The following is a 20971-nucleotide window of genomic DNA, read 5'->3' on the forward strand; positions in this document are numbered from 1 at the left end:
GGTGCTACATAAAAACAGACATATAACAATGAAGTAAAAAACACTATAAACCTATACACAACTAACCTACTGACAGATTTTAACTATAAGTATAATATATATAAGTATTTACCCTATACAAACTAAAAAATAAAAGATAAAAAATACAAACTATACGAATGCTTCACATAAATTGGATTTTAGCAATGTCGTCTGAGGAAGTCAGCTGATCATCAATCATAACTCCTAGGTTTCTGGCTGTTTTGGTTGATGTGCTTAACTGGAAGGTGAAATTGTGATGAAATGATGGATTTGATGGAACCACAAGCAGTTCTGTCCTGGCAAGGTTAAGTTGAAGGTGATGGTCCTTCATTCAGCAAGAAATGTCTGTTAGACAAGCTGAGATGCGAGCAGCTATCGTCGGATCATCAGGAAGGAATGAGAGGTAGAGTCAGCATAGCATCAGCATAGCAGTGATGTGAAAAGCCATGTTTCTGAATGACAGAACCTAGTGATACCATGTAGACAGAGAAGAGAAGTGGTCCAAGAATTGAGCCCTGAGGCACCCCAGAAGCTAGATGTTGCGACTTGGATACCTCACCTCTCCAAGATACCTTGAAGGACCTATCTGTGAGGTAAGACTCAAACCACTGGAGTGCGGTTCCTGAGATGCCCTTTACCAATAGGGTTGACAGGAGGATCTGGTGGTTAACCGTGTCAAAAGCAGCGGATTAAATAATTCAAATTATTAATTTCTTTAAAACAAGTAATAAAATCTTATTGAGCCCAAACTTTTGAAAGGCAGTGCAATATAAAATATATTAATATATATTAATTAATTATACAAAATTATTTGTATACACGCACGCATATACAGGTGCATCTAAAACAAATTAGAATATCGTGAAAAAGTTCTTTTTTATATTGTAGCATTTCAAGAAGTGAAACGTTTATGTATTCTAGATTCATTACATGTAAAGTAAAACATTTCAAAAGTTTTTTTGTTTTAATTTTGATGATTAGAGCTTAGAGCTCATGAAAGTCAAAAATCCAGTATCTCAAAATATTAGAATATTTACATTTGAGCTTCATTAAATGACCATCACTACAGTATAAATTCCGGGTATCTCTTGTTCTTTGAAGCCATGATAACGAGGAAGACTGCTGACTTGGCAGTGGTCCAGAAGACAATCATTGACACCCCCCACAAAGAGGGTAAGTCACAGAGGGTCATTACTGAAAGGGGTGGCTGTTCACAGAGTGCTGTATCAAAGCATATTAAATGTAAAGTTAACTGGAAGGAAGAAATTAAGTAGGAAAAGGTGCACAAGCAACAGGGATGACTGCAAGCTTGAGAATACTGTCAAGCAAAGCCGAGTCAAACACTTGGGAGAGCTTCACAAGGAGTGAACTGAAGCTGGAGTCAGTGCATCAAGAGTCACCACGCTCAGACATCTTCAGGAAAAGGGCTACCAAGCCACTTCTGAAACAGAAACAACGTCAGAAGCATCTAACCTGGGCTAAGGAGAAAAAGAACTGGACTGTTGCTCAGTGGTCCAAAGTCCTCTTTTCAGATACAAGTAAATTTTGCATTTCATTTGGAAATCAAGGACTGGAGTCTGGAGGAAGAGAGGCACAGAATCCAAGCAGCTTGAAGTCCAGTGTGAAGTTTCCGAAGTCAGTGATGATTTGGGGTGCCGTGACATCCGCTGGTGTTGGTCCATTGTGTTTTATCAAGTCCAAAGTCAATGCATCCGTTTACCAAGCGATTTTGGAGAACTTTATGCTTCCATCTGCTGACAAGCTTTATGGAGATGCTGATTTCCTTTTCCAGCAGGACTTTAGCACCTGTCCACAGTGCCAAAACCACTTCCAAGTGATTTACTTACCATGATATCACTGTGCTTGATTGGCCAACCAATATGCCTGACTTTATCCACATTTTTGTGCTAAAGGAGCCCCGACCAATTATTGAGTGCATAAATAAACATACTTTAAAGAACTTGAACTTTTCTGTTTGGCAAATCCTTTTTTTGATTGATTTTAGGAAATATTCAAATATTTTGAGATACTGGATTTTTTACTTTCATGAGCTGTAAGCTCTAATCATCAAAATGAAAACAAAAAAAAATTTTTTTAAATAAAGTTACAATAAAAAAATTAACTTATGCACCTGTACATACAAACACACACACACACACACATATATATACATATATATATATATATATATATATATATATATATACATATATATATATTCAGTATTAGCTTCTTATAATCAAACTATATCAAAACAGTAGCTTTACTGTAGCTTAAGTAACTTGTAGCCACCGTTTCGGATTAGCTTCCCAATCACTGGTTGCACATTCTTGATGCTCATGTGAAAATAAACTGTGATGCAGCAGGGAAGAGAGATTTGGTATTGTTTGGTATTGTAAAAAGGAGAATTGCTGCAGTTTTTATTTTACATGTTTATGAAGGGAAATGGTAAAATTTATCTATCTTCAATCTATCACTTGTAAGCTCACAAGACCAGATGTCTGTCCATCCAAGCAGATATTTGGGGATGGTGAATGTTTCCATTTCCTGTCTGCCAGTGTGTTAGGTTATGATGTGAGAGTGTTTGCTTCCAGCATTTATCTGTCCACCGTATGCACAGCTGCGACCCATGTTTCTGCTGTGTGGAGGTGTCAGTTTTAGTATTAGCTTTCAGACACCTGCATTATAGCTTGATGCCTCACGTTAACACATTATATGAATGAATGAACTCTGTTTGTACTGTTTGCTTTAAGGTTATGTTCAATCTTTAGACCTGTCAGAGTCATAGGATGAGTCATTTAACAAAATTTTAGTAGAGCAGTGTTCCTACGGTGTCTGCTCTGCATCACAGACAGAAAGACCGTATCAGTGCATTGTCTTGGTCTCTGTTCATGTTTTAAAGCAATTACAGTCCTTCCAGGCTCCTTTTACTCCCACAGATTGACAACTGTCGCCCCTGAACTGTTGTATTAGCCCAGAAGGTCCACTGACATTAAAAAACAGGTGCAGACAAGAGCAGCCCTGTGTCGTGTTCCCGATAGAGCTTCCTGAGTGTGACATTTCACCAAAATCAACAAGCTGTCAATAGCAATTCTCTCGATTAGAAATCTCAAAGCAGCTAAGCTCAAAGTGCTGGTCGGCTGGCATTTGCTGCTCTCAGACATTTTGCTTTGTTCACATTTTCACACGGTTCAAGATTGCTCTCTCATTTCTGCTGGATTTAGTTTGATCTGGTTGTTCAAGTCAAAAACATGGCCTTGAAGTCTCAATATGGCAAGTCAACTGACATCATTTCTTGTAATTGCAAATTTGTTTCAAAATTTGTGTCTTGCACTTTACACTTTATTTGTCATAATTGTGACTTAAGATTTCACATTTGCAATTTTACATGTCTCATTTGCAATTGTGAGTTTATTTATTGTAGTTCTCATATTTGCGACTGTATATTTCAAAATGTGACTTTTGTAAGTATTATTGTAGTATCAGGGAGATGCTATTATACTTTTGTATTAATATTTTGGATTAGATTTTGTTTTTATAGTTTCAGATCTCTGTTTAATTTTAGTTTAATGTTTGGTAACTTTGGGTGTTTTTGTAATTTTAATAATTTTTTAAATAATTTTTTTTAATGTCTATATAATTTTTATTATTTTATATTATTTATATTTTAAGTTAATTTTTTTATTTAGTTATTTTTAGGGATGCACGATATTATTGCAAAATCGGAATCGGATAATGGCTTAAAATGTAAATATAGGCATCGGGCCGATATGAAAAATTATGCCGATATGTCTTGCCGATAACTTGATTAAAATTAGATCACGTCAGCAGTGTGGTCATTCTTGAAGCAAACTTTTTGCCTGAAGGATGATCAGGTTCACTGTTTTGGATCGCTGAGAATGCACGTACAAGATAATGCTTTCGGTGTGTGATAGAGTCAACAGTCACTAGCGCATGCATTAGCAGCTGTGGCAGCCTTTCCCGGGTCCTAATGCCCATCCAGTAAGGCGTTGTATTTACATAGGGTGGCGGTGTTGGCCTACTTGTAACAAAATGAAAGTTAAATATACAAATATCACTAAGAAACTTTTGTTTCTAAATAAATAAAGCAGTATCAATGTCATAAAATCATGAATATGTTTTGATTTAAAGGTCAGAATCTATAGCTTACATGAATAAAAAAAAAAATCACAAACATGACAGCTGTAAATTAAATAATTTTCTATATACAGATTTATTCATTAATGTGTAATATGTTTGTTTTTTTAAACAAATTATGAGCTTTAAAAGATTTTTGCCTTAGACCATCTACAAATGTTGAATCTTAAAATAATATTTTAAGGTTACCACTGCATCTTTCTAAAAAGCGATTGATATACAGTTGATTTATAATTATTTTCAAAGCTTTCAATGCACTGTCATTATAAAATAACTTCATTATTGTTTATTTAATTCTAACAAATACATTTTTGTTAAAAACTAAGCAAAATTAAAAAAGAAATTTTTTATAATTTCCGCACAGGACAGACTTGGTTGTTATTTCCAAACAAAAGGAAATATATCAGGATTTGGCATCGGCCAAAATGAGTTGAAAAATATCGGCATATCGGATATCGGCAAAAATCCAATATCGTGCATCCCTAGTTATTTTAGTACATCAAATTAAAATAAATGAAAATTAGGATCAGTCAGCTAATGTGCCTGCAGCGTAGCATAGGTTCCATTTAAACATTAAGATTTTCATTTGAACCGAAAATATAATGATATCTATTTTTAAAGTGACCATGTTGTAATATACAGAATGTGTTGTTTTAAAGAAGTTAATTCTGACCCAAAACATTGAGACTTGCAGCTGCAATATTGAAAGTTTGTGGTTAGTTTCATTCTCTCTAGTGTGAATACATCCAAGGTTTGTATGATTTTGTGAATACACCTTATATCAGATATTCAGCATTTACAGTATGTGTAAAACATCTAACCTGCCAGAAAGAGTAGTTTATGGAAATGTTGGGGAATTGGATGTCAGTTTGTTTCACCCAATTACACTCTTTATGATCATTGTCATTCATCTCCAGCTGATCTCATCAAGATACTATACGAGCAGATAAGCAGCATTCATGGGGGACTCAGTCCCTCTTGGATATATTCACGACTCTTCACGGTATGAGCTTTGTTAGGAAGCATGACTTCAGTCACAGACGCTGCTGGGTTTGGAATAGAACATTGTGTACCACACACTGTGGCAAATGTGTCATCCTCAATGGAAATTGATTCAGCTTGTTTTGAACATCTCGGTTACGTGAGTCACATCACATAGCCTACTGTAAAATGTGTTCTTTTAGTATGTGAAAGAGGTTCATGGCTATTGAGCCTTTTGTCGATTTAAACCAGAAGAACTGTCTGGACAGTGTAGCAAGTGTAGGCCTATTTCCTTTTTTTTTCATAGAGATGTTATTTTGGTGGAGATATTGATTTAAAGAGTATTTTCAACATCCAGTGGCACATCAGATATTGCTTTGCACAGCCTCTGCAGGTCTACAGATAATTATTTCTTAATTGTTAATTTCTTTTGTTTGGTTATTTAAAGGCTGATTGCCTTGCGGTCCTGTTTCCGTTTCACATGAAAGCTAATTAAGGATTTCTTTCATGAGAATTAACTTTTTAAGAGTTGGTTTCCTTGAACAAATTATGCAATTAAAACAGAGAGTACCAATGTATGAATGGTGTGTGACTGGACTTTTGAAATGAGGGTATGTATTTTCTATTTTACTTTGACACCAGTTCTAGGTGTTAATCACCATTTACCTTGAATGATTATATACTCTTAAAAAAGGTTCTTTATTGGCATTGATAGTTTAATTTCATATATGCAGTCAGGAATTATAGTTTGGGAAAAGTTTAACTAATATGATGTGTACAAGTTATGTCACACAATCAATCACACAAATGCAAGTAATAAAAAATGCCTTACTTATCAGAAATCATCTCTGCTGGCTCAAACCGTGTATCGCATCGCGTTCTTCTTCTGAGGTAAATTCTTGCTTATTCCTGTGAACAAAAAGTGTCCTAGATGAACTTGATGAATCTTCACGCTTTGTTTATGGAGGTGATGTGGGTTTATGTGTCCGCGCGTCTCACGTGGATGATTACCATATGAATAGCGCACGCTTTGTGTGGGCGTGATCACATTACAGATAATGAGCTCAGATGGGAAAAACTGTACCTCGTGTTTGATTCACACGGATTACTTTATCAGAGAATATTAGTTTTCGACATGAAAGCATTTCAAGCTTTCTATACATATATTCATCATGTCTGTGAGGCAAGCATTCACTGAGATTCAGGTTGTTTCTTTTTACTTTTCTATGAAGAAAGCTGACGGAGACCATCTGAGACGGCAAAGAGCGCACACCTGTTTTCTTTATTTTACAAAAGCACATTGTTTTGCTTTTATTATGATTATACACAAATAATAGTAGACCCTTTGCAGTTTCAAACAATGTCTTACTCTTATCTGCACAAATAATTTTTCACGGTCATCAAGAAAAAATTTGACAAACGCACCGGTGCGGTTTTCGACCCTGGAGGGTTCAAATTCATGGAAACTTTCCATTACACAAAAGTTTCTTTATAGGTTCTTTGGATTTTTTTAAAGTTTTATACAGTTTACACTAAGAAAAAATGGTTCTTTTAAGAACTGAACACTGAAAGGTTATTTGAGGAACCAAAAATTGTTCTTCTATGGCATCACTGCGAAACCCCCCCTTTGAAACCTTTATTTTTATTTGCATACTATTTATTGAAAACTACTGAAATTAAAAAGTCAGATTAAGACTTTTTTTAAGGTTTAGTATTTTTACATTGCTCCAAAAATAATACAGTAATAGTAATGCAGCAAATGCATTTAGTGTGGCTTTTATTTGGCACTACTGTTTTCAGCTACCATTTTTAGTACTATTGTAGTTCCTCTTCACCTGTAGTTATCAAATCCACAGGTGTCATGATGGTTGCAGATATGAAAAAGCACCTCTGTTTTAACCAAACCTAAAACCAGCTAACTCACAGATCATGTATCACCCATTTTAAGACATAGTTGTGACCGAATGGTGTGGTAAGTTATTTGCTTGTTCCATTCCATTCTCATTGTACTCTGTTCTGTTTTTCATATTTTATCCTTTTTTATTTTTGTATTTCTGATTATTTTCTCATCTACATTTTTTGCCTCCTTTGTCTTCTCAGAAAATATATCCCTGCTTTGTTTATAATTGCATAAAATACCAAATACCACTTAAAGAACATAAAGTACTGTACGCTGTAAGAGGTCAAACATTGTACAAATCTATTTTTGCATGCTTCACCCATAATAATACTTATGACACGTTTTACCTCGGGTGAGTTTCATGCATTGGTAGCTGAACAATGAGGACAGTTTTCAGCACTTGTACATGGCATTAGATGTCAGATGAAAGGAGATGCACATCTACAGAAAAGGTAATTTTCAAAACATATTCTCGAAAGTTGCTATGACAACAGTGAGACTGCCATTCCCAAGCGTGAGGACACAGTTTCTGGTACCAGAAGTGCTTTGGTGTCTGCATTGATTATGGTGTAATTAGAAAATTGAATATTTCTATTTGGCATTGTGATAGTAGAGTGTGTTCACCTTACGTAAGCAACGAGGGGCCACATTTACACATCTGTTTTACGCATCGGTGTGTCTGCTGTGGAATTCCAGAATAGTAATTCAGCCACTTTAATTTGCCTTTATTTGACTTATGGGTAATTCAATACTTAAAAAATCTAGTATTAGTTTGGAAAAATTCATAATTATGTAGCATGTAGTTTACTTTCTAAGCAAAAGTGTAAAAGTGACAGTTTTTTAAAAGAAAAAGTAAAACTTTGAGCAAGTTTTAAGAATTCATCTTATAATCAAGGTAAACGAAATAATGCTAATATAATTAATGTTTAAAATCCTACTTTTTTTCTTTTTTTTTTTTTTTGCAGAGTCTTGGAGCCACCGGCAGATACGAAACCCATAAAAAGTAAGTGGCTTATTTTACATACATTACCTTCTAAAACTCCATGCAATTATCATAAATGAAAAGGGAACAGATGAAGACAGTGAGCAGATGTTGAACTAATGATGGGATTATCAAATGTCATATTGTTCACAAACCTGACACACTTGACTTGAGGAAACTAAGCAACATGATGTAAGTGTAACTACAGTTGCCTTATGAGCCCGGTATGAACGCTTTATTTATTAATTAATTAATGCAAGGCAGTAAAATTCTCTATTTCCGGTTTAAACATGTTCTGACTTCAAAACTAAGATATCAAATGGTCTTGTTATCACAGAAGAACTTTATACCTGTTTATTTTGTGCTTCTTATTGTTATCCATTGTGTTTCAAACTGCAATTTTTCATCTAATTAAAATGCACAGAGAAGCAAGCTATTGGTTTTATCAATATGAATCCATGGGGGGCATAGACACTATTACTCAGTAGCAGCCAATATCCAAGAGTGTTATATACGCTATTTTTAGAATATAATTGGCTGGTCACCTGCTCAGATCTTTATGTAGGTTTGCTTTGTGGCATCTCAACTTGACTGAACTATCTGCATCATTTACTGTTTGATAATGCATTTATTCATTATTTATCCATTGCAATTTATTCATGAACAAAAACAGTGCATTTGCTGATGAATACATTGACATTATATGTCAACAAAATGGAAGGTACCACTTTCTGACACCATATTCCCAGCCTTTAATCCATTTTGTTGCAGTGAAAGAGAATTATTCTAAATATAACACCTAGAAATTGTGCTGGGTTCTGTGGCAATTGCCAGTGTGTAATAGCTCTACAGGTGTTTGTCATTCCTTTTGATGCAGTTTTATTTTTACAGTGAAGCGGTGTATTCAGCTCAACACAATAATACATTTTCTACAACCAGAAGAGCCTCTTATGAGGTTTTTAAAACCCCTAACCTGTCAGTTTGTTTGGGTAATAGTGTGTTTGCATGCACACATTTAATAGCATGTTTTGAATGCTTCCCCCTTGGTGAGAAACCGTGCTGCCTGCAGTCTGAATCAGTGGAGCCCATGGTATCCATTAAGAAATATGGCACTAGTAGCGTTGCCATGGAGATCAACTCAATGGAAGCCGCGTTTAAGCCTCAGGAAGACATAATCAAGTCCTTTGGTTTTATTCTAGAGATGCGTGCTGCAACAGTGTGGTGGTGATATACTATATTGTTTTCCAATTTAATGATTCAGATAGTTTCAACTTTATTATAAAGATAATTTTTTTTTAGCTTGGTGTCTGATGCTGCTGTATTCCATCATGCATGTACACATCTGCTTTTGTGGCAGAGCAATTATGTTATTAAGAGTGCAGTTTTTTTAAGTGATAGTGATAGTTGAAACAAAATGAAAAATCTGTCAACATCTTCATGTCTTTCTAAATCTTTTTTTTGTTCTTCTTTGGATCACAAATGTAATAGTTTAGCAGAATGTTTGAGCAGCTCTTTTTCATACAAAGTACTAATCTGTACTAGTACTAATACTATCTGTGCAATATATTTCAAGACTGAAATTCAAAGGAACGGATCAGCCAAAAAAGAAAATCGGCTGAAATTTACTCACCCTTAGGCCATTCGAGATGTATGTAGATTACATGAGCTCACCAATCAATCTGCAGTGAATGGGTGCCATCAGAATAAGTTTTTTTTTTAACAGCTGATAAAAAATAATCACAGTAATCCACAAGTAATCCAAATAACTCCAGTCCATCAGTTAACATCTTGTAAAGTAAAAAAGTTATTTTGTTAAAAAATCCATCATTAAAGTGTTTCAACATTAACGTGTCACGTTTGGCCAAAAATATAATCCATTATATCGAGTCCATAATCCATAATAACGCTTCCTCCAGCAAACAAAAATCCACCCCCTGTTGTACTTTCACATCAAAATCCACTGACATATTTGTTTGACATAAATGTTTTGGACTGTTTTCGCTTGATCTGTGCATATTTCTCTCCTGATTCAGATGAGATGACTTTCTCACTGGAGAAAGCATAGTTATATGGTTAGAGGGCTGAGGACTCTTATTAAGCCAGAAGCAATGGTTTGAAGTTATAAATGTCTTAATGATACTTTTTTTTTTTCATACAAACAAGCAGCTTTTTATTTCACAAGATCTAAATTGATGGACTGGTGAGGTGTGGATTACTTGTGAATCATTGCGATGTTTTATCAGCTGTTTGGACTCTCATTCTGATGGCACCCATTCATTGCAGAGCAAATTATGTAATGTTAAATTTCTCCAAATCTGTTCTGATGTAGAATCAAACTCATTTACATCTTGAATGGCCTGAAGGTGGGTACATTTTCAGCAAATTTTCATTTTCAGGTGAACTATTTCTTTACGCTATTCACTAAAAATCTTTGACAGCTGTGGTAATTTAAGACTTTATCTTTAAAACAGCAGATGGCTTCACAGACAAAAATAAAAGTTCAAACATCACAATCATCTATTCGCTTCCTATGAACAATGATAACATCAGGACCAGTTGTCAGGTGCTTGATTTATGCTCGGCCAGTCGAGACAGTCTCTGGCTCACTTTTCACTGATGGATGTACCCTGCTCGTGACACGGGAGACTTTAAAGTGATGCTACCAGTCGAAACATTGCTTTTGATGTCTGAATTTTGTGCCAAAAAAAGAAGAGTCCAGGTTGTTCTCAGGTTGAGTTGTACTTTCATTGATACAAATTGGTCTGAATTATAATTTCGGTACGCAGCCAAATTGAGGCTGACTCACGCTAGCCTGGGACACAGAAATCCATGTTGCCCACACATAGAGGTAACACTCGAGTTTGTTAAGGAGGGTTACGTAAAGATCTCTTTAATGTTTATGTAAGCTTTATACGGCACTTGACTTTTATATGCTGAAGGATTGAATCACAGAGTCCTAGCTGAACAAATGTAGTCATTAAAACACAGTCACAGTTTGCTTAACTAAAGTATTATTAAATTTTGTTGCCTTCAAATTGAAGTTAGTTCACCCAAAAATTAATATTCTGTCATCATTTACTCACCTTTGTGTCATTCCAAACTATGACTTATGAGGAATACAAAAGAAGATATCCATACAATGGAAGTCAATGGGCTCCAATTTGTTGTTTGGTTCCCAATGTTCATTTTACTTCAATGCATACAGGTTTGGAATGACATGAGAGTTGTATGTTTTATTTTTTTTTCCCTCAAGCTATACATTTGATTAGTATTGCATTTATGACCTTAGTGTTTCTAGTGTTGTACTCTACCCATTAAGCTACACAAACATCAACATTTTCATTTATGAAATCTTGCAGACAGTTCACTCTCCAAGTTCTTGGAACATGAGTTTGGCTCTAGTATCCACGTCCCAATTTTTCTGTTCATTGCAGTAGCTGTTTCAAGACTAATCGCCATCCTACATATGGTGTGCTCTTAGCCTGACGAATCGACATATGATATCGTGGATTTGACTGCCAGTTAACAGTATTTTTAGTTTTTGAGCAAAATGCTAATAGAAACCAAGCCTCCAAGCCCATACCCCCGATGAGATGTGCATCTCAGAGCTGTTGTCGTGGCCTTTGTTTTGCCTGCCATGCAAATGGAACACTTAGCCTTGAGCTGCAGAGAGGAGCCGCGTACAAAAGCCTGCTGAGAAGAGAGCGCTTGCTCTTTCACGCCGTCGTGACTTGGTATACTGCCTTCTGATTGGCTACACGCTCGCTCCTCTCTTAGCCCCCCCTTCTGCAGGTTTCTTGTCTTTCCATGAGTCAAGAAATATCTGGAAGCAGCTGCAATGTGAGACGACTGGATCAGGTTGGAGATGACATGAGTTTGGAAGTGGTTTTGTGATAGCTACAACTTCACATGAGGTTCCATGAATACTCATAAAGCCGTTTCATGCTTCAAGCAATAGGAACGAAGAAGAAAGGGTGTCTTTTTTATCTCTTTCCATTTCCATCACTGGTTCTACCTGTTTTCACACCTTTCTTTTGTACCTATAGTCATCCTACACCTGTGCTTATGTACTGTTACTTGCTGGCCTGGTTTCCTTATTGTTTCCTTCTAATATCACTTTTAACTTCCTCTTGACGTTAGAAAGAAATTAAGCCCTTCTTAACAGAGCCACTACATGTTGACAGAGTTATTTGTCTTGCTTTTGTAAATTTGTTTCTTTGTCCCAATGCTGCCAAACATGAGAAATCGAGTTTATAAAGCGTAATGTTACACGGAGGTATTCCTTTAGGCCACGGGATGCAATAGCACTGTGCAAAAGTAGCAGTAAACATTCAAGAAATGCTAATTAATTAATTGATTTACTTCTTATCAGAGATTGCTTTGGGCTGAGTGCTGCACAATGATGCTGTATTTTATTTATTTATTTTTTAAATTTTTTTATAATACCCTTTCAAGGATTTCTACTGATAGGAACCGATGACACGGGTATCTCGCTGTACCATTAGTGTCAGTTTTCATTAAGCTTGTGTCCCCTGGATGCTCGCATGCAAGACGATGAGAGCTTTGCTTTTAAGCTGCAGCTATGGAAACAGCTTTGTTCTGCCCTCATGGAAAATATTCTTCTAAATTTTTGCCATTATATTTGAACTGTTTTGACGCAGTTCCCTCTTAAAGAGGCCGACCACTTATGGTGTCATTTTAGCATATATACTTTGAGTATTGCATGTGAGACAGTTTTAGTCCTGAAAGCATGTGTTGAGACGTAATTTTAAAGCATTAGTATATGAATTGATTTTTTTGTTTAATTTAAGTTTAGCTGTGTCTGAAATTGCTGTTTTCTAAAGTATACATGTACAGTATATTAGGTGCTGTGTGTATATAAAAGATTATTTTTATATAATTTTTTTATATTATATTTGTAACATTATATCATACTATATAATAAAAAATACACTGAAAAAAATTGTTGTAGGATTTACAATTTCACTCATAAACTCACTTTTACTAATTGCTAGTAAATTTCACAAATAATTCTTAAGAAATGGCAAGTAACACATTGAATTAAAAGTTACAAATTACTTTTACATTAATTCAATATTTTTTTGATTAGTAAAAAAAGGCTGAAATATACTGCAATAATCTTATTTTTTTATCAATAATCATTTGTGCCATTTGCAAAACAACAAAGCAACCAAGAACATGTATAGATTTAAGAAAGGTTCACGTAAAATAAAGTACATGTATTTACATCAGTAAATTTGATTATTCATTTGTTCTTTCATACAGAACATGTGTCATTTGATGTACAGAAAATAGTAAATGAGTGAGGAATTTTGGACACAACATTTCATTAATATTCTTATCTAAAAGTGAGTATAAAATATTAACATTGTTTATTAGGCACTTGATCATTTGTTTTTGTGTGCCAATTTGCATAACCTAAAAAAAACTTCTTTTTTTTTAAACAATTTGAGGAACCCAGTAAATTGCAGCGTCTGTGGCTGCACGTTACAAGTTTTATGTTAGATAAGGAACAATTGAAGCTGTCTTTCATGTTGGCATATATTCATTGGCTTTAATAAAGAACACATCCCTAAATCTTTTAGCTGAATACTGTTGTCAAATTGCAGCCATTTCCATTCACCTTTTTGCATCACCTTATTGTTTTCTTCTCTATATCTCCTCATTTTTTCTTTGAGGTGTCTTTCTCTTCTTAGAAGTTTTCGGTTGAATTAACACAGGATGACATTTATGTGGTTGCACTGGAGAGGTGGGTGAGAGTGTAGTAGGAAAATGTGTCTTGTCTGTCACTTAGCTGTCAGTCCATGTGGTCGTGTGAATCATCCACTTTTCTTTCCTCAAACTTGTCTTTATCTCCAGCTGGAATGGTTGGGTAACTTCACCCCGGCTGCACAGAGGGGATTCGTCACCAGCGAATCTACAACTGCGGTGAAGGACTGCCATTAGCACTTCTGTGTTCAGTGACCATTTTGCATGAGAAACAAATGGCTTGAGCTATTCTCTGAGAAATTAAAGCATTCACTAATATGCAAGTAGGTGGATAGATAATAAGCCATATTAGTATAATATTCCTTTTTTTCCCTGGGGACCCATTTCACACCATGTCACGACTATAGACGGAGTAGAATTACAATGAATCTGAGCACATCCTCCCACAGTACAACATGTTTTTGTTTGGTGTGTGTGTGTTTTGTTTTATTGTAGTCCAATTCAGATTTCATCTTTAAAAGCTAGTATTACTTTTAAAAAGTCTTCAAAATATCCTCTGCTAGTTAATGGAACTGTAATTTTCCATTGGCCGTTGGAGACAATAAAAATCAGGGCATGCTTTTGTGAACTATAGGGCACTAAACACACAGTCAAGCATTCCAGTTATTAAGTCAGTATTAATGGATTAAAAGCATTACATTCAGTGATTGAGCACTCATTCTCAATATTGCTTTAAAACCTAAGGGTCTTCACAAATACAAAGACACAAACAACCTTTTTTCCATGATGTTCTGATCATTATTATAACAACATCAACAACGAGGGGAAATTAGGACATGTTCTAGTTTGAATATGCCTCAATTAAATTGGAGCATTATGCCCTCTGGACACATTTTATATTGAAGAGTTCAACTAGCCACAATTGAGTTTTCAACAGATTGCTTTTGTGATTCATGTTTACTGGCTCTTTTCCAAAATCTAGTGAACTGCCTTACTGCATACTGCCTACATTTGAAGCTGCTTTTAAGGACACTCAAAAGTAACTGATTTGGAATGCTGATTTGGGTAAAATAGTTAGAAAGATCAAACTAAAAAGTACTTTTTAAGACTAGAAGTGAATTTTTAAGTATATTGTACATTATAGATATACTTTTTAGATAAAATGTATACGTATGTAGGCCTGCACATGTATGTATAAATGTATTTATAAAATATAATTAATTTAATAAACTAATTTAATTGAAACGATATAATATATATATATATATATATATATTATACATTATATTAAATATTTATACAATTTATACAAAGTATTATTTTTATTTATTATATTTTTATTTATTATAAATAATAAAATATTTACTATACTTTTCAATAATACTTTTCAAAATATCAAAGTATTATTTCTATACTTTGTAAAATAATAAAATATCTAATATATAAATATTTAAAATTGATTTAATAGAAACTGTCTTTAATGATGGAATATATTAATACATTTTAGTAAAGAACACAGCACAAGTTTTAACCATTTTCTATTCACAGTTTTCCATCACCACAAGTGTATTTATAGTTGTGTATAGTTATATATGAAAAAATTATTAAAAATAAAATCAATGTTTATTTTGTATTATTTCTATAATTTTCTTTAAATAATATCTTTAAATGTCTAGGTAGTCAGGTCAACAGGGTGTGTTTGTGGTCGGAGGCTATGACCTGTGGATTCCTCTGTTTTCCAAGAATCTGATAAAAACTCAGTGGTGGCTGGTTGAGCTCCTTTGTATAAAATGCACCCAGAGGGGAGAAACATAATCTTAATAATTACGCTGCCTACCTTTTGGAGCAGCCCTCCTGTGATGTCTTTAACTACCGTGTAGCAAGATAGCTCACTAGGATTTGAAGCAGCAAACGTGTGCATATGGAGGCAAATCACCTGTGGATCCAGCTCAGGTCCACTCATGACAGTCAGGATGGCAGATTGTTGTTGTGTTGGGGATTAGATGCCTGTTTCTGCAGATAAGACAGAGAATTAGACAACTGGAGTGATTATGAGAAAAGAACAACAGGTCCCCCCCCCCCAATCGCTTGGAATCTCAGATTAAACGCCTGTGTGCTTTTGTTGTCTATGTCGCTCATCCTAGCGCCTGCAGAATGCCCCTCTCTCCCCCTCCCTCTCTCTTTCTCTCTCACTCCCTCCCCCCCTCCATCTCCTCTTCTCTCTCCTCTCACCGCACATTAGCCAGCCAACACCGCGGCGAGATGCGCGTGAAGAGGAGAGCTCCGGTGAACACCTGGTACTCCGGGCGACTCCAGAGCAGGGGTGTCTGTTTTGACCCTTTCCCTCTTCCAGTGCCCTGAATCAAACACTGTCCCACATCTTACCGGACTTTCTCTCATCAGATCTGAGAGTAGGATCTCCCGACTGGCTCAGAGACTCAACCAGAGGCAGAGCGATGCTGCACTGATTAAGGATTTCAGACCCTTCTTCCTTCTCTCTGGCTCTCCGGGAAGCTCTCAGAGCTTGGACAGGTGAGTTGAGCATCTCTTTCCCTCTCTTCCGTCCACAGTCACTCACTTGAAGTGTACTTTTCCAACTGTATGATTCCCCATTAAGTGCTGCTAAAATTACCCATCACCCCCTGCTGTGTCCCACAGGTGCTTCTCATTCATCCTGGCAGCTGTCTTTTCCTTTTTTGATTGGCTTAATTGGATTTAAGGCATAACCTTAGAGCACCGCTCTGATTCGACCTCTCACTTCGCTCACTCGTTTACTCACTGGTGTCAGAGGCTTCACTCTGGCACTGCAGAGTGCATTATTATTAGTGCTCTGAGTGGGTGTTTGCACACTCAAAACTGCGCAAAAGAAAAAAAAACAGGACACTGCCTTAATGTCATGTCTGACAGGATTATAGACCGCTGGGATGAGAAATACCACATAGATCCCCTACGGTTCCAGAGCTTTTAAGGAGAATGTCAATTAAGGACAAATTTGATGTCATTGCGAGATTTTTATTTTTTTTTAATAAAGGTGTTGGAAGGGCAGATGAGGGTTTTAGTTCTTATATTTATTTTTGCAACAGCAATTTTTGCTCTGTTCAGACAGTGTGTACTCACGCCAGATGTTTTGACAAATGGAGCAGATCTTGTCTTTTTTAGGCATTTATATTAATTGTTTTGTCATGGAGAGATTGATGGTTGATATAGAGGTGTTACTCGTCTGTGGTTACATAAACTGCAGACAACTCACTAGGCAATCAGAACAGTCTTCAAAATATTCTTTTACAAATACATACATTTTTGGGATGCAACAAAATATATATTATTTTAAATAGGATTCTCTCAAAAGCTATTATAAATTCACTGTCTGGGTTTACTGTTATTCTTAGCTCAGAATTAATTGATTTCCTAGAGGGATTTCATTATAGTATAAGAACATTGAGGAGATCCTTGACAACCAGACTATGTTGACCTGCAGTAAGAGGCACGGTCTGACTGCCATTGTTAATAAAAGTGTCTGTTACGGTTCGTTGAGCGATATCAGTTTTGATGTTGACTAGTAATGCCATAAAATGAATCTGTCAAGTTTTTTTTTTATTAAATTATTTTTAAGGAATGCAGTTCATGCCTATGAAATCTCTTAGGCTCATCAAAACTTTTTTTATTTATTTGATCAAAAATACAGTAAAAATCATAAGAATATTGTTGCAATTTAAAATAACTGTTTTCTATTTTAACATATTGTAACGAAAATTTATTCCTGTGAAGGCAAAGCTGAACTTTCAGCTTCAGTGTCACATGATTGTTCAGAAAGAGCTGATTTGCTGCTCAAGAAACATTCATTATCTCAGTTTAAAATAGTTGTGCTGCTTAATATTTTTGTAGAAAATATAATACATTTTTTTCAGGATTTTTTAAATAATTGAAATCTTTTGTAACACTGTAAATCTCTTCACTTTTAATATATTTAATGCATTTTTGCTGAAAAAAAATATTAATTTCTTTTAAAAAATAAGCTTTCGGACAATAGAGTGTAGATATCAGAAAGGTTTCTTTAGATGTCACATATTTGCTTTTTCTTTTCAAACAAAATACCTGTGCATCAGTATGCTGTTATTTTGCAGGTAGCTTTTTGTTTGAGCTGGAGAATTAATAACTATCTAGTGGCCACCTGTCACCAAGACACTGCTGACTCAGTTATTAGTCATAAATTACATACCGAAACACATGGTGTGAATTTATTTCGAGTGCAGACCCTGATGTAACAGGCATCACACCTAAATGTGTTTTGTCTGTTCTCTTTCCCTTCTCGACTCCACAGGAACTTCTCCATTAGTATGACCCAACAGATGCAGAACCTGCAGCTGACGCAGAGTAAGAAGGGGGCGGGACCCGCCTCCCCCAGCGCTGCCAAGCGCCTCTATCGGAATCTCTCTGAGAAGCTCAAGGGGAGCCACTCCTCCTTTGAGGATGCCTACTTTTTTGGCCGATCCGACCGTATGCGCAAAGTATCTGTGAGTATCTTGTATAATTAAAAAATGGGTATCAATAATTCATAATTTTTCTTATAATAAATAGCTGACATTAGTCGACATTTACATTTATATTCTGTAGAATCAATTGATGTTAACATTCACTTGACCTTACACATGACATGCTTTAAACTGGAATGACATTTCAGGTGCTCATGAGACCGTCAGTGCCGTTCCATGCTCTCAGAACTTTCTCAAATGTCACTGATTATATAGAGCAATGTCTAACAATCATCTTGTTGACTCAAGTGCCCGAATACATCCTTCACCATTGTTGGCTCCATACGTTTTCATACATGGATTTAACTCTCAGTTGAAGAGGAGAAACTCCTCTTTAAGATTAGATGTATTAATTTGCATTTTAATCATTAATAATTATTGCATTCGTTGATTATCATGGTTATCATGCAACTGTACTGGTAATTGTAAGGTTTATAGGTAAAAAAAGAGCAATCTGTGCTCTTTTTCATGTTGTCTGTGCTGATTGTTGGTGAAAATCTGTGAATGTTTTTTTTTTTTTTTTTTAAGTAATTGAGAGTATTTTTTGTGATCACAGTTGACGTATGCAATAAAATCTATAAGTAAGCCATTAATAGCTTGACTTTCCTGAGGAGCATAAACATGTCTGTGTAGTGCATTGCAAAAAATGATTTTTTTCAAGCATCCCAACCAGTTCAATACAACAACACTGGGTAAACAGACTGCATAAGTCTGTTTACTTAACTAATGATAGACGGGAGAATTCGAAATCTGTTGGAAAACAGTTAATAATTAATCAACATAGAGAAGAATTCAGTTTTTTTGTTCAGAATATGATTATAATGATTACAAAAAGAATTATATATACACTACTATTGAAAAGTCTGTTGTTGGTAAGAATTTATGCTAACCAAACCAAGTTTGCATTTTTTAAATAAAAAATACAGAAAATACTGTGTAATATTGCTACAATTTAAAAGCTTATTAAATGTAATTTAATTTATATACAGTATATATATATATATATATATATATATATATGTGTGTGTGTGTTTTTAAATTTAATTAATTCCAGACTTCAGTCTCATATAATTGCCAGCAATATGTTGACTTGGTGCTTAAAGATTTCTTATTATTATCAGTGTTGAAGACTGCAGCTTAATTTTTTTGTGGAAACTGCCATATATTTCTTTCAGGATTCTTTGATAAATAGAATGTTCAAAAGAACAGCTTTCTTTTAAATAGTATTTTTGTAACAATGTAAAAGTGTAAAAAGTGTAAAAGTATATATATATATTACAAATATATATAAAAAATTAACAGGCACCGTTGGAAAAATTTAGCTTTTTTTTCAAAATTTGGGCATTCAGATTACTAAAGAAATCTATTGAGCTTTTTAGCCACAAATTCTGTTCTAGCTGCTCTTTCATTACTGTACAGTTTTAACCAAAAGGGTGCACTAGGGTGACAGTTTGTGTAATAAGTGTTCTTCTAGTTACTGTGCATACAATTGTCTGCTAAATGACTACTTAAGAGTATCATGAGTGCCGCAGCTTACCTTCAACTGTTTCTTCTCCTCACAGAACATTCAAAGCAGTGAGGCTCTGTTCGAGGCTGTTGAACAGCAGGACCTGGACGCTGTGCAGATCCTGCTGTTCCAGTACACAGCTGATGAACTGGACCTCAACACTCCCAACAGTGAAGGCCTGACACCTCTGGACATCTCCATCATGACCAACAACGTCCCCATAGCCAAACTGCTGCTCAAAGCAGGAGGGAAGGAGAGTCCTCACTGTGAGTATGCATATTTAACAGCGACAAGCTTTAAACAATCAATTCCCCCAGTGTGTCTAAAGGGCTTCTCGTGTCTAAAGTGTTTCCTTATTAAAGAGCCACTAAACCATCCTTGTAATTTGACTGGAGTGAATCAATTAATTAATCTAGTTCTTTATGAACATTTGGCATGGCAATTTCCACCAAAATGCCATAGTATAGGTATTGCCCCATTTTTTAATGAAAACATTACATTTTAAAATGCTAGTATTTTCTTAGTAAAGCTTTTTTATAGGTTTTATTTTATTTAATGTATTAAATCTTGTGTCCGCTCATTAAATGTCAGCTGTTGCATATTGAGTCATAAAATATATTACAAATGACAGTACAGTACTATACTAGAATACTAGTACTACAGTATATACATATATAGGCACACACACACACACACACGTTTATATATAAATGTGTGTGTGTGTATACATACATATATACGCACATAGATACACATATATGCACACACTCATTTTATAGTTTTTATAGTTCATATCTATAAAACAGGAACGCAGTAACTAAAATCTATTTTACAGTAGCTATAATTCTGTGTTTTGGCTGAAACTATGGTTACAATTTAAAAATGTGTTTGTGTTACTTAAGTTTTTATTACGTTTATTATCTTAGGTTACTTTTGTATGTTTTGTTTATCATCACATCTTCCCTGAGGAATAGAAGTGCATTCTGTGTGGTTTCACCATCAAAAGGTTTTTCTTGCGTCACACGCTCCTGTTTAGCTCTGGCGACCAAAAGCAGATGCTCTGTAATTGGACAAGCTGTTTAGAATGAAGCTGACGATAAACAGACAGAGCCGAAGTGAGTGTTTGGCACTTTGCTTTTGGGGCTCGTGTAATAATCGGC

General features: G+C 35.2%; 1 protein-coding gene across 1 annotated transcript in view; it reads left to right on the plus strand.

Annotated features, from left to right (window-relative positions):
- Positions 1-20971, plus strand: part of LOC306852730 (ankyrin repeat and fibronectin type-III domain-containing protein 1-like) — a gene marked incomplete at its 5' end in the record, with an annotated part of 79236 nt that overhangs the window by 24530 nt on the left and 33735 nt on the right. The window contains 4 exons of the mRNA XM_079389794.1: positions 8026-8063; positions 16176-16304; positions 18094-18286; positions 19867-20077. Coding sequence (XP_079245920.1) covers positions 8026-8063; positions 16176-16304; positions 18094-18286; positions 19867-20077 — 571 coding nt within the window. The remainder of the gene's footprint in view (positions 1-8025; positions 8064-16175; positions 16305-18093; positions 18287-19866; positions 20078-20971) is intronic.

Source organism: Barbus barbus, assembly GCF_936440315.1.
Source record: "Barbus barbus genome assembly, chromosome: 32".
NCBI lineage: Eukaryota > Metazoa > Chordata > Actinopteri > Cypriniformes > Cyprinidae > Barbus > Barbus barbus.